General features: G+C 42.7%; 1 protein-coding gene across 1 annotated transcript; it reads right to left on the reverse strand.

The window, feature by feature from the left end:
• Positions 1–377: 377 nt before the first annotated feature.
• Positions 378–11,970, reverse strand: LOC110214304 (Ig heavy chain Mem5-like). The gene is made up of 7 exons (XM_078151808.1): positions 11,894–11,970; positions 6,708–6,751; positions 5,730–6,083; positions 4,867–5,130; positions 4,470–4,514; positions 1,457–1,570; positions 378–626 (listed from the first exon to the last, which is right to left on the reverse strand). Exons 1-6 carry the CDS (start codon positions 11,968–11,970, stop codon positions 1,458–1,460), a joined length of 897 nt encoding a protein of 298 aa, XP_078007934.1. The 3' UTR covers positions 378–626; position 1,457.
• Positions 11,971–15,336: the final 3,366 nt, after the last annotated feature.

The following is a 15,336-nucleotide window of genomic DNA, read 5'->3' on the forward strand; positions in this document are numbered from 1 at the left end:
GCTCAAAGTGGTCAATGAACAAAGAATGTGACTGGAGCTCTATATGGGTGGCTGTTTTTACTCAGATGATCACGAAGTGATTTTAATAGCCTGAGCATTTAGTCCCTCTAGCCAATTAAGTCTTAAGGATGATTTCAATGCCTTTTAAGGAAAAACCTGCATGGAAACAGCAGTGAGCTATTGCTACTAGCACACCCATTCACAGACTAGCTCTTGTCAGTACACCCAGCTTCCCTTGGACCTTATCAGTCCCCATGACCAGGCTCTCATGAACAGAAGGTTGCAACCTGGTATGTGCTCCCAAATACGCTTCAGTTAGGAAGCTAGGAAGAGGAGTTGTTATTGCTACAATCCAAGCTACAGGAAACTAGGTGATGTTGGTTATTAATACCCAATCCCCACTCTCCACAAATCCAGAGGAGAGCAGACAGGGCTCTTCCATTTTTATTTCAGAATAGGAATCTGGGGAACAGATCACAGGGGACACAGACCCATGATTGGCTATTCTGTGGGGGGGTGGGCCCAGGGAATAAATGTAACTTAAGTCACTGGAATCATTCTGGGATTTCCAAGGGTGATGTTGAGAACAAAGTGTTGACTCCTGAAACTTCATTCCAAGGATTTTTCTGGAAAAGCAGAAGTCAGAAGACAATGGTCAGGAAATCAGAAACCAAAATTATGCACCTGCCCTTTAGGTCAGTCAGTCTGTCCAACATAAATAAGTCTCTAAAGAGCAGACCATGGGAACAGAGAGAAAGTGAAGGGATAAAAAATACAAGAGCAAAATGGAGGATAAGAGATGGCCATAGGAATGGCAGGTGGGGGTGGGGGAAGAGTCAGTGGGAACTGAAGGAATTCTAATAGAACAGAGAAGAGTCAGAGGTGACAGAAAAGAAAGCAAAGAAGAGAAGGGACCAAAAGAAATACCAGGGGATGAAGGATATGTTGTTGGAACACAAAGGAAAACAGGACAGGAGAAGGATGTGAGAGCATAGAAGAGTCCAAGACAAAGGTTTGGGTTTGGTTTTTGGGTTTTTTTGTAATTTTTATTCTGAACCTAAGAAATAAAATAATCTTTTCCATAACAAGATGGAATGGGGGGGGAAGGAAGAGGAATGCACATGAAACTACAGATATATTATGTACAACTTGTTATGAGAGTTCTTAACATTTTTACCCATTTGACTGTTTGGTGAAACCTATGGACCCTTTGTCAGAACAGTATTTTTAAATGCATAAAATAAAATACATAGGATTACAAAAAAATCACTTATACTGAAATGCAGTTATCAAAATATTTTAAAAATAAATGCATGTACCTTCTAACATTTATCCACAGACCAACAAACGGAGAGAGAAGAAGGGAAGCATAAGGGAACAGGTAGGAGAGAAAGATTAAAGGGATGAAAAGAGAGGTCCAGCTGTAGGAGAGGAAAGGGTAAGATTGAACAATCACCTCAGAAGATCAAAGCTATCATTGTGAACAGGACATTAATGAGCACAATCTTCAAAAATAGTAGTCTCAGGCTCAGCACACTGAGGAGCAACTTATTCCTCTGCTTGGATTCTGCTTTAAGAGACAAAGGTAAGGATCAAGGTCAGGGACAGGGACATCAAGCCAAAATACCACCCCCATATTGACCACCACTTCTACTTCAACCCCTTTGGAAATAGTCAAGCCCAAGAGCCGTAGGAATAGCAGTGCCACCCCACCTCAGACCATTAACCTTGCTTTCAGCCTGCCCCTAATACCATCATTTAAGGGACTAATCCCTATGGAGATGGGGCCTACCATCTTTCACATCACCTACTGACCAGGTGCCAGCTATAGCAGATAAGCCTAAGGGCTCCAGGAATGGTAGCACCTCCCAGACCACTGGCCCTGCTTCTAGCCTACCCACTGCAGCCATCCTTTAGGAAAACAACATGTATGGAGAAGGGGCCAGCCATCACACCTACAGGGCAGGCAAGCCAGCCAAGCTGAAGCAGTGGGGCATCCTGCAGGAGAGACAGGAGGTGGCACATGCCAGCTAATTTGGACCACTGCCACTACCTCAACCACTACCTCCAACTACTGACCAACTGACCCCAGTGTGCTGCAGCCCTTGGTTCCTTAGCAGCCACAGCTACTGAAGTCTCAGAAAAGAAAGTTCTTGACACCAGAGCCTTCACTGCTGCCAAATGGTCCAGCACCAGAAACAGATATGGGTTTATCAGGGGAAACAACATTAGAGATGCATTAGCATCTGTTCTGCCACTGCTTTTTGAGTACCAAAGTGCCTAGCCATCTGATTTGCTGCTGAAACCTCCCATATGTGTTGTCTCATCCTATTAGAATGTGAATTCCTTGAGATCAGGGACTCCCTCCATTTTTCTATTTGTAGTCCCAGTGCTTTGCCCATAGTAAGACAAAAGCTTTTTTTCATGAATTCATTCATTCTCTGGGTCTACAAAAAGTAACAGAAACATTATTCCTACCTGCTTCCTCATTAATCATCCTAGCTAATGAAGAGTCAGTGATAAGCTCTTATAGACTAAGTAAAGCAAACCTTCATTGTTGGCTGCCTTTAGAAAATGTAAAATCACACAGTGAGATCTCAGACACACTTTGCCCTAGTATTATATTCTTATATACCTTTAGTCCTAGGTTATCAAACATACTAAATCCTGAGTTTTTACCAAATCAGAACTATGGAAATCATGTCCTAAGTACAACATTATCTTCCACACTCAGCCTTGGAATGACATCTACTCTTACCAACAGGTTATCGTACACCTTTTGTCCTGGAATATTAGAAACGCTATGTACCCTGAGCTCTGGACTGTCATACAATCTAAAATTTGGGTTGTTATACTTTCTCAATCCTTAGCTATCATAGACACTCAAATTGGTCATTCATTCATTAAACTAAAATTTCCTAAACTTTAATTTAAGACCTACACTAGGCAGCAGGGGAGATTTAATGTTTAGCTTAGCTATAGTCTCTCCCTTTAAAGAGTTTCTCATCTCGAAGGGAATCTAAGACACAAACAGGACATTAATGATCACAGTCTTCATAAACAGTAGTCTCAGGCTCAGCACACTGAGGAGTAACTTATTCCTCTGCTTGGATTCTGCTTTAATAATTTATCTTATAGTTACTTGAGTTCACAGGGAGAAGGTCATTACCAAACAAGGGGATCAAGCAAGAGTTACGCCAAGTGGCATTTGGTAGGACTTAAAAGGGTAAGTAAGAATTCAGCAATATAAAGGGAAGACACTGAGGGGTCATTAGTCCCATAGGGAACAACTTGAGAAAATGCAAAGAAGCGGACAGGCATATGGTGCATCTAGTGGGCCATGGGTGGACCAGTTTAGCTAGAGCATAGTGTACACGGAGAAGATAAATGAGATAAAGTTGGCATCAGATGGAGGGCTTTAAACACCAGATGAAAAAAGGAGTTTGAATATTATCTTGGAGAAAATAGCCACTGAAGATTTTTGAGTGAAGAAGTGACAGACTAGGGGTAGAAAAGACTATTTGGGTGATTGTATTGAAGTAGAAGAGAGGATAGAGGTAGGAAATCGTATGTGAATATCACAGTAGTCTTGGAGGGTGGTAATGAGGACCTGTACTAACATGATAACAGTGGGAATAAAGGGATAAGGACAAATGTTAGAAAGAAAGAGGAACAGAAAAATAGTGTGGCATGGGGATAAAAATTATTCAATCTACAATAAAAGAATGTTATCCGTTAAGAGGAGGGGAGAGATGGGATGGAAGCTGGAAGGATGACAAAGATAAAGAGGGTGGGGAAGATTCAAGCTTGTTTGTAGGTAGAAGGAAGGAACCAATATTGAAGGAGATCTTGAAGATATGTGAAAGGGGAGGATGACCCATGGAACATGGTCCTGGAGGAGGCAGAAAGAAACATGGGCACAGGCAACCTACATTTGCTGGTTTTCTTCACTGAAGTTTAGCATTCCAGGACTAGAAGGAGAGAAGGGAAAAGGTGGGGATCACCTATGATGAAGACTTATAGTCCAGGAATGGGGGAGGGCCAAGGAACCAAAGGATTCTAGGGCAGGAGCCAGGGAAACATCAAGGGATCATTTGGTCCAGGCTAGGTATAGAGAGAAATAAGTGAAGCCACAGCAGCAGAGAAAGCCAATGAGAATAGGAATGTGCTACTCCCCACCCTGAGCCCTGGGCTGGCATGTTCCCTGAATTTTGGACCTTCACACAGTCTGAAGTTCTGGGCCCTTGAACCATTATTCACACTGAGCCCTGCTGCACACACTCAGAATCTAGGTTGTTTGTACAATGTTCTAAGTCCTGGGCCATGGCCATGAGGAACCCTGAGGTATCACATTATCACAATGGGAGACATAGAGTCTATCAGGTCGGGTTGAATAGTCTCACTTCTGACCAAGTTGTTCAGGATTAGCTTCATTATTTCTACCCTTTTGCCTTTTAATTTTAACCCACCTGCAAACTCCTGATCAGGGCAGGATGGTTCCAGCTTCACAGTGTCTGAAGGCAGAATGATATCATCAGCCATGGTCTTGGGGTCCAGTGAGCCCAGGACTTCCTACTACAGGCTAGGACATCTTCATTAGCCAGGCTTCCCACATCATCTATCCTAGGAACCCCATCTCTAACTTATGGATTCCCCTCTCTCAATAAAGAAACACTGCTCTGGAATGAAACTTTCTACCCAAAGACCTCCTTGGCCCAGCCCAGGACCACAAGCCAGGAAGTCCCTCCTCACAGTATTCCTCCCTACTCCCTGTTTCTATCCCTTAGTGATCCAGAAAACACTTCCAAAGCACAAGATGCTCCTTCTTGGTACCACCCCTCATGCCCAGGCAGAGTCTGCTCATACCTGGCTGGTAGGACACAAGGGTCTCTTTCCCAAGGTGCTGAACTGAGCAGGTTACTGAGTCATTCTCACCAACCCTGCCAATCTGGATGGCACTGTAGGTGCCATGGGCTGTGGAAGCCACAGTGAGGGCCTGGGCTGAGACTGAGGCCCTAGGGGAGGCCAGGGACACATGGAGTTCCTTGGGGTAGAAGTCACTGACCAAGCAGGCCACAGCATCCTGATTCCTCACCAGGAACACGCTGGGTGTCAGAGGGGTCCGAGGTCCTGCAATCAAACCATAGCTTCTTGTCATTCAACTGGCCCCTACAAGGTACCCGCCAGTCAGCAACACAGACTTAGTTGTGGGAAGGCATACATGTCACCAAATAACTGTGAAAAGCAAACCTCACCCACTTCCTGGCCCCTCTAAGTCCTGGCCTGGCCCCTTGTGTGTGAGACCAAATAACTGTGACAACTAGAACCCAGCCCTTGCCTGAGTCCAACTTTTATGTCCCTAGTTCATGTGCCTGTGCTGCCCCCAAACCACAGCTCCTTCTCTTCTTCCCAAGTCTCCCTATTCCTGACTGTTACGGAGGCTGAGGTCTTAGGATTTCACACATGGATATCCTAAGTCCATGGACATTGCTACAGTTTGACTCAAATCCCTTCAATGACCTACCACAGTCCATCTCCAGAATTACTGCTCAGAGTGAGAATATTAGCTCTGCATGGTCACACAACACATGTAGTGGAAAGAGAGGTCTGAGAAATGGGGGATCCTGGTTCTGGTCTGGGCACTAGCACTGACTGACTATATGACTCAGGGCCAGGCCCAGATTTAACATGACCTATTTCCTTAGGGCTGGGACAGAGGAGGCACTCACCAGGTTCTACAGTCACAGCCGTCCCAGGACCAAAGACCAGCTTGTCTGTGTCACCTTTATCCCCCACTCTTCTGGCACAGTGATAATGGCCAGAGTCCCTGAGGCCCAGGCCCTTAATCTGAAGAAAAACCTGGCTGCTGTTGTCCTCCCTAGAGGAGATGATGCGGCCTTCGTTGGTTTCTGCAGATGTATGGTCAATGCTGGACAGCCACCGAGGGGCATGACCAGGGTCCCAAAGGTACCAGCCTAATACACTTGTCTTGAATTGGAAGCCAGAGGTTTGGCACTTGAGGCTCAGGGTCAGTCTGTGTGGGTAGGGGCCTCCTCCTAATTCCTTCAGGTAGAACTTATCACCTGCACAAGGAAGATGGGATCAGAGTAAGTGGGGGCAATCCAACCATTCTGCCTCCCATGGGTGGGGGTCTTGATTCCTCAAGCTTCTTAAACCCCATTCTTTCCCGGATACTGCCCCCCCCCAATTCTAGACCCCTAGTTTAGGACTCATTTCTCTTTAGCCATTTACATAGCTCCTAGCACTTCAGGAAAAGTTAAGCATGATCAGTGGCAAGATTTAGGAAATCCCAGAGGTAAAAGTTGCTCCTGGGTTTGAGGGGTAGGGGTAGGGATAGGGGTAAGGAGGTTTCCTTGGTCTCCTAGTGTTTTAGAAATCCTTAGGAAAGATCCTTAGGTAAGAAATTCCAGTACCATTGTGTTTGCAGAGTTGGACAATTCTTAGGAGGTATTAGGGGAGAGGGCTGAGCACAGAAACTGGTCCATTTAACTAATTCAGCACAAGATGACTGGAGCTATCAGCCCAGTCCCAGGTTCCTCCCATGACCCTGCCACCAAGGGGCACATCTAGGATCCCAAAGTCACCAGCCTAGTATACTTGCCCACAAAGGGTCCAACTGAATGTGATTCCTTTGCTCTGCTCCCGCCACCCCCCGTACACGTGAAGCTGGGAACATGGAAACTTACGTGGAATCACAGTCACTTCTGTTCCTGGCCCAAAGTCTCCCCACCTATCTCACTGTGACACAGGAAGGAACCTAAACTCTTTATCCTTGGGTGGAAGGTGGGGGAGGGAATCTGGAGGTAGCAGGAAGTGGGGTGGGGGGAGGGGAAGATCAGTGACAAGGACGTTTAGGGTCAGGCTTCTGAGTTCTCAAGAAGCTTATGAGGCCCTAGAAAAATGGGGGATCTCCTAGTGGATTCTGACCAAAAGCAAGTCTAATCAAGTCGTAAAAGGTCTTCTAAGATCACCCTCTTGAAAAGACTCCAGGCAAGCCAGACATTTTGAAAGGGTTGGTCTTTGCTATAAATCAGAACAGCTCTCCACTTGATTCCTGGAGTGTCCACATAAGTTCCTATTCTTTGCCCCCTACCGGCCCATGAGTGAGAAATAGAATGTTCCATCTCTGGCACATGATAAAGTAATAATGATTAATAACAAATTATTAAATAAAATTTTGAAGTTTGCAAAGCACTTAAAAAATATTATCTCATTTCATTCTCAGGACAACTTTAGGAGACAGGTCTATTATTATCCCCATTTTACAGTGAAAGTAACTGAGACAGAAGAGGTTAGATTACTTACCTAGGGTTGCACAGCTAGTAAGTGTTCAAGGCAAGATTTGAACTCAGGTCTTCCTGACTCCAGGCCCTGTACTCTATCCACTGTACTACCTATTTGCCTACTTACATGGAATCACAAACGAAGAATGAGCAATAGAAAGGGAAATACGGAGGGATGCATCCTAGTGCCTGGTTGCAGACCAAGTAATAGCCAGGAGCAGGATTTGGGGTCCCTCAAGATCCAACTGTGGTTCCCCGAAGAGGACTGGGCTATGTCTACTTAGCTCATTGAGCAATTTTTCTGGAATCTTGACAGATATTTAAATTGGTGGTTCTCATTGGTGTCATTTGAGGTAAGCAATTCTCTCAGGAAGTCTGGGAATTTTTGAGCTGATTAATTCTCCTGATATGTTTCAAGCTGATCAATCCTTCTAAGAAGTTGAATCAGACTGAAGGTCCAGACATTTTTGTTTCTTCTCTGATATGCCTGGTAGGGTCTATTTCTCGAAGAGATTATGTTGTGGTGGGACCTCAGTGACAGTGATATTTCTTGTCATAAGTTATGTTCTTCACAAGTGTTCAGTGAAACATGGTTTAGGGGGAAAGGTAAATATTGACAAAGACAAGAGAATTGGTCAACATGGGATTTCTCAATCAAGTTCTTTTTTTAATTAATTTTTTTCAATTAACAAAAATCTACTTTTCTTTCTCTCCCACCTTGCCTCCCTCCCATTGAAAAAAATAATATAAAAACAAACCTCTGTAACAAATATGCATAGTCAAGTGAAACAAATCCCTACATTGGCCATTTACCAAAAAAAAAAAATTGAAAATGTCTCTCTGAATCTATCAATTCTCTGTCCAAAGGTGAGTGGCATACTTTATCATCAGTCTTCTTTGATTGGAATTCTTAAGTCTTTTAAAGATGTTTGTCTTTACAATGTTGTTGCTATTGTATAAGTTGTTCTCCCCTTTGGCCTCCTCACCCTGAAAGTTCACTTTACTCATGGCCTTCTCACCTTTTTCACCTTCTTACTTCTTCCCTTGGAGTCCCTTCCTCTAATCAGGCAGGTCCTCCCAAAACTTCCATTTTAAGGAAAGTGTCCAGAGCAGCCATTCTTCATTTCTTTCTGGGCTCTACTCCTAACTTTCACAAATATCTCCACTATCTTCCTGTGCTTCTTCACCCTACAAGTTCATTCCATCCCTTCCCTCTTCATGAGCACATACACACACATACATACACACACACACACACACACACACACACACACACACACTTCTTAGCTTCCTTTTATGTGTTGCCTATGTTATTTTCTCCCATTAGAATATAAGCTTCTTAAGGGGAGGGAATGTCTTTTTGCTTGAGTTTATATTCTTAGCACTTTGTACAGTTTCTGACACACAGTAAGTGTTTATATAAATAAATAATAATTGCTTGTTGCCTTGACTTGTTGACTCTTGGTTCTGCTCATTTCTCTGCCTCAGCTCATATGTCTTCCCTACATCCTCTGAAACCATTCCTTTCATCATTTCTTGCAGCACAATAGTATTCCATCACATTCATACACCATCATTCTTTTCAGCATTCTCCAATTGATGGCCACTCCTTTAGTTTCCAGTTCTGTGCCCCTATTGAAAAAAGAGCTGCTACAAATATTTTTGTACATATGGGTCTTTTTCTTCTTTCTTTGTTATTTTTAAAATACAGGCATACTATTGTGAGTCAAAGAATATGCACAACTTAGTAACTTTTTGGACATAGTTCTAATTTGCTTTCTATAATCTCTGGACTAATTAATTCATAGCTTCACCAACAGTTCATTAGCATGCCTGTTTTTCTAAAGTCCCTCTAATATTTGTCATTTTCATATTTTGGTCATCTTTGCCAATCTGATGTGTGTGGTAGAAACTCAGAATTTCTTTAATTTACATTTCTGTAATTATTGATTTATCTAATCAGTGATTTGAAGTATTTTTTTTAAAATATGGCTATTGATAGCTTGGATTTCATCCTTTGACTCCTTTGAAAATTGTCTGTGTCCCTTGATCATTTATTATTCAGGAAATTACTCTTACTCTTATACATTTCAATCAATTCCTTACATGGAAGATTTTTTTAGTGTATTTTGAGTGTATGGGTGACATCTTTTGATTCATGCATAAATTGGATTTAAGTAAGGAAGAGTTGCACAGTCGTTAGCCTCATTCTCTCTTCCAGAGTCATCACAGTGCAGTGGTAGGACAGAGTTAAGATGGCTGGTGAGGGCTTGAGATGCAGTGGATGACCTTGGCATCTTCAATGTCTAACCAAGCTGTAAGTGCTCCACAGTGCCTACTTCAGGTGCCTTCATGACCATTGGAACAAATTGCCCTCATCTGCCCATTGCACCAGAGGAAATCTTCACATGCTTGGGATAAACATACCCCCAACTCACCAAAAGGTTTGAGACCCCTCAGCTACCCTCACCCTAGTTTAGCCTGTCTGCCAAAACAGTTAACCAGGGGGTGCTCACTGCACATACTAGAGCTTCTTGGAGTCACAGGTGAGAATTAGGTGGATCAGGTAGACACCAAAGGTGGGAAAGCAGGCCTGAAAGGGCTTGGCAGCCCTCACACCAGAGTACTAGTCCTCCCTGAATGCCCCTACACCTCTCATTGCTCATAGACAGTTCTGGGTCATAGATCTATAGCAGAGAGGAGTAATTGTGCTCAGTCAGGAATTGGGGAGTGTCTAGTGCAAGGAACAGCAAGGAAGTCACTATATCACAGAGTGGGTAGTGAGATCTAAAGTGTAAGAATACTTGAAAGGAAGAAGCCACAGTGTAAAGGCCAAACAGAGATTTTATATTTAAACCTGTGGGCAATAGGTAGCCTTTAGAGTTGATTGAATAGAGGAGAAGGAAAAGGTTGGTCAGATCTGGATTTGAGGAAGATCAATTTGACAGTTGAATGGAGGACACACTGGTATGGGGGAATACTTGAGGCAGAAAGAACAACCAGCTGGCTATTGCAATACTGTAATCATGACATAGTGAGGTCCTGCCCATAATCAGCCAACAAACATTCGTTAAGTGTCTCCTATGTGCCAGGCACAGTGCTAAATACTGGGGATACAAAAAAAGACAAAAGACAGTCCCTACCCTTGAGGAGTTCACAATATAATGGAGGAGCTCACAGTATAATACCACCATCAAAGTGATAGTGTCAGAGGAAGAAAAGGGGCATATGTGAGAGATGTTATGAAGGACTTGACATCTGATTAGGTGTGGGGGAGGGGTAAGAGAGTGTAAGGTTTTGAGGATGGCACTTGGGTTGAGAACCTGGTGGGACCGCCCACAGTAATAGGATAGATAGCAAGAGGAGACAGTTTGGGGAGGAAATAATAAGTTCAGTTTTGAGCATGTTGAGTTGAAGATGTCTATGAGACATTCAGTTCAAGAAGTCTAAGAGGTAGTTGGAGACGCAAGACTAGAGGTAAGCCGAGTGGCTAGGTCTGGTTAAGTCGATTTGAGAATCAATGTAAAGATGATAATTAAATCCACAGGGACTGACAAGATCACCAACAGAAATAATATACAGGGAAAGGCATCCTCTGGGGATATTTATGATTAGCAGGCATGACCACAGGGAGCAGGAGAATCAGGAAAAACTAATGTCCCAAAAAAACCTACGGGGAACAGAATATCAAGGAAAAATGGGTCATTGACAGTGTCAAAAGCTACAAAAAGGTCAAGAAAAATAATGATTGAGAAAAGGCTATTAGATTAGTGTAGTGTGTACTCCACAGGTGTCAGAAAGAAATATCTGTGTTCCTGTCCTTGCAATATCTGCAAAGTAAATATCTCTTTGTAAAAGCTAACTAATGTTAATTGAACAAATGGAACTTGGGTGTTAGTCACTGACAACTATCAGTGGGAGTAACACACCAGAATGGGGGCTTAGGCCAATGGCACTAGAAAAAGAACTCCAACCCCTTAAGGGTACCCCTAGAAGGCTCATGGGGAGATGTAACTGACCTGACTCTGGGCTAGTAACCACCGAATATACTCACTACATTCACACGTGTAGTAAGGCTGTCCACTACAGGTAACATGGGGGTATGGTGTGACTCAAAAAGAAGCAGAATAGATATCTTTAGACTCTTCTTCCCCCAAGACCCTTTCCCAAGGGAGACTTTATTTCCTGCCAGGAAAGGAAGTTGGAGGTTGGCCACTCTGTTCTCTTAAGAAAGAGGAGGTTGCAGGCTAGAATTACCATCATCTACTCCTTGAAATATTGTTAGTCTTGGGGATGTGGTTATCAGGTTCAAGCTAAGTTCTAATCACTTTCATTAATGGGGAGGAAAGGGGAAGGAAGGTGCCAATCTTTATGCCTAAGGCCTGACTGCCCCTCCCACCAAATGCCAGTTCTATTACGAACTCACACTGGAAGTAGCCAAGAAACCCATTTATCCAAGTCCATGGCAAAATCAGAAATTAGAAAAGGCATACAGAAGAAAATATATACCACATGATATAGAGTAAAAGAGGTCTCCCATCGGGAATGAGGTAACTCAGCTCAACAAGAAAGAGAAGCCTAGATCTTACCCAAGGGGAATTAACTGAAGACTCTCATGAAGCAAACTGGAGATAGGAACATCATGGAGATTGCAAGCTCCATTCATGTCTACTTCTTTCCAGAGGTTTTTTTTTTTCCTTTAGCAAACCAAAGTGGGATTGACCTCTTCCATCTTCTTGCATGGAGTTGGAAGCCAGAAGTCCTCAAGCAACTGTGAAACCTGAAGAATCTAGAGAAACTGAAGAGATTTGAAGAAATTCTGTTTTTTGGGGGGTTTTTTTGGCAACTGGGGTTAAGTGACTTGCCCAGGGTCACATAACGAGTAAGTGTCAAGTGTTTGGTCTGAGTCTGGATTTGAACTCAGGTCCTCCTGACTTTGGGGTCAGTGCTCTATCCATTGTGCCACCTAGATGCCCCTTAAAGAAGAAATTCTGGAATAAAAAGAGAGCAAATCTCTCCTCTCTCCTGCTCTCAACTACTCCCCAACTCTTTTACAATGAGAAGAGAGTTCCAAGCCAGTGGATTTTGGAACTCAGGTTACACACACAAATACATATATAAAAAAATACACCAATCTATATTTTCTCATAATACACAATTCCAGATCCCATTCTTAGATACTGTTCTTTTAACCATCTGTTCACTTCCCAAATAGTCTTTATCTTCTAAAGAACTATAGAAATACTAGCTAGCTATTGCTATTAGCAATACTTTCTGGGTTGCTCCCATTTGTATCAGTTGTCCCCACAAAAATGTCCAAGCATGTAGATTACTTGTCAAATTTCACAAGTCTTAGGAGATTCCATATCATAACTGTGGTATATGCCTTTGAAGAATAGCAGGTGTCTTTATTGTTTATATCAACTCAACAAATGGCAGGATAAGAATCTTCAAGCAGGGGTCATTGAGCTCTACTACTCAAGGGTAGCTAGCATGTCCACCAATTTGGCTTTGTCATAGAGTATGTGATAGGAATACTTCACCAATGAATCATAGCATGTCAACCTTTGGAGAGACCTTGGAAGGAATTGAGTTCAATGCATACCTAAATAAGAATTTCCTCTACAACCTATCTATCCAGTGATCATCCAGGCTTTGCTTAAAGACCATATTCCATGGCATCCCATGGCACTTTTAAGTAGTCCTAATAGTTAGGGAACTTTTCCTTACATCAAGTCTAGATGTAAGCCTCTTCACAACTTCAATCTTTTTCTCCTGTGGTAAAGCAGAAAAAGCCTAATCCCTCTTCTATGCAGAAAACTATTCTAGATGGCCCAAACTTAGAGTCAGAATGAACTGAGTTCAAATCTGGATTCAGACATTTACTAGTTGTGTTACTCTGTGCAAGTCACTTAACTGACTTCAGTTTCCTCATCCGTAAAAATCAGATAATAATAGCACTTACCTGCCAGGTTTGTGGTAAGGATCAAATGAGATCGTATTTGTAAAGTGCTTGCAAATCTCAAAGTGCTATATAAATGTTATCTATTACTATCATTATTATTATGTAACAGCCCTTAAAATACTCAAACAGAGCCACCATGTGCAACAAAACCATTCTTGCCCAAGATAAACTCCCCAGTTCTTTCAACCAGTCCTCTGACGGCATATCTTAAGGCCCTTCACCATCTTCATTTGCCAACAATATGACTGTAAATTACACTGTGGACAGATTATAGAAATGGTGTTTAACAGCAAGCTAAGGAGTTTTAGTTTAGTCTTCAGAGCAAAAGGGAATCGTTAAAAGTTTCTGGTCTGGGGAATGGTGGGATGAGAAAGCTTAATCAGCTGGCTTGTACCAGATGAAGTGAAGGGGGAAGGAGTATGAGATAGTTGAGTAAAGAAAGGCCTCTGCTAAGATGGAGGCTATACAAATGGAAAGGAAGCAATAAATACTCAGAGAATCATCAAGGACAAATGAAAAGAACTCAGTGTCTGATTGGTATTCACTGATAACCTAATAGGTTGCCTGTACTGATGAGAACCCTGTGTAATGTGCACAATCCTTGTGTGAGTGGAGATTCTTCGAATCCAGTTAAACCACCCCTGCCCAGCCTCACCTCTCTGTCATGGTTTTTGTAGCATGATATCCCTGGGATGCACCACTGTGTATCCCAGTTACACCATGATTGATGTTCCAACTAAAACCCCACCCTCCCCAACTCTCTCTGCTCTCTCTTCACTCTCTTCACAATGCCAATCACAGAGTTTTGTGGTCCTTTGATGTGGGATCCTTAAGTAGAGGAGAGGAGACTTCAGAGAGTACACCTGTGTCCCACCTTTAAACTGTATAAACTACCCTCCCAGTGATTCAAGTTGCACTTGTAGAGAAGGACCATCCTCTTAATCTTACACTGAAGTGTTGGTCATCAAAAGTTATTTTTTTCTTGTTAGTCAGCAGCTTTATAATATGAAGGTCCTGAATATCTTAAATCTCCTTGAACTTCACTTCTATTTTCCCTTCTCCCTCTCAAATCTTCAGTCTTTCTCCCCTATCCCTGCTCTTCCCTGCACCTCCAAAGATGCTTAGGTTTCCACAATATTGGGTGGGTGATGGGTAACCTTTTATTTGTCCCTCCTACCCAATACAGTTGCTATTCCATATCTCCTCCCACCTTCCCAACCAAATTAAATCTCTTGAACTAATCATCATTAGAAATAGCATAGTTAGTGAAATGTTGCCAAGTCTTGTCAATTCAACCTCCTTAATCTCTTGCACTTACCTTCTTCTCTCTACTCACAATTCCAAAATCCTAGTTCAGGTTTTGAATACCTACCCTCATCACATCTCATCTGAACAATATATTGTAAATAGTCTCCTAATTGGTCTCCCTGTATCTAGTCTCTCTCTTCTCTAATCCATCTTCCACATCATCACATCATCTATCTTCCACACAGCTGCCAAGGCACTATTCTTAAAATACAGTTCTAACCACATCACTCCCCTACTCAAAAAGAAACTCCAGTAGCTCTCTTTTGCCTACAGGATAAAATACAAATTCCCCTCGAGTCTGAAACACTTCATGACCTGGCTCCAGCCTACTATTCCATGATAATTTCCCAGTACTCTCCTTCCTATATTCTGCAGACCAATCAAACTGACCTGCTTGCTATTCTCCATACATGACATTCAACTAAACATGTCTGTGCTACTAAATAGCTTCTCTGCTATGCTTGTAATGCTCCCTCGTTACCTCTCCCCTCATAGAATGTCTAGCTTCCTTCAAAGCTCAGTTCAAGTGTCACTTCCTCTAGGAAGCCTATCTTGATTCCCCCTACCCCAATCACTAGCTGCTATTGTCCTCCTTCTGGTTATTCCTTTGTATCTACTTTGTATTTTTATGTGCAAGAGAACTGATGGACAAAGAGGCTAGAATATTTTCTCCCGCTAAGAAGCCCTAGTTCTGCATTCATGAGAACTGGGTTCAGTCCTGGGGAAACCTAGCCAAAACAGGGAAGAGTCTGACTTTTT

The sequence above is a fragment of the Phascolarctos cinereus genome, unplaced genomic scaffold (genome assembly GCF_003287225.1).
Source record: "Phascolarctos cinereus isolate Bilbo 61053 unplaced genomic scaffold, phaCin_HiC Scaffold_4;HRSCAF=312, whole genome shotgun sequence".
In the NCBI taxonomy this organism is placed as follows: domain Eukaryota; kingdom Metazoa; phylum Chordata; class Mammalia; order Diprotodontia; family Phascolarctidae; genus Phascolarctos; species Phascolarctos cinereus.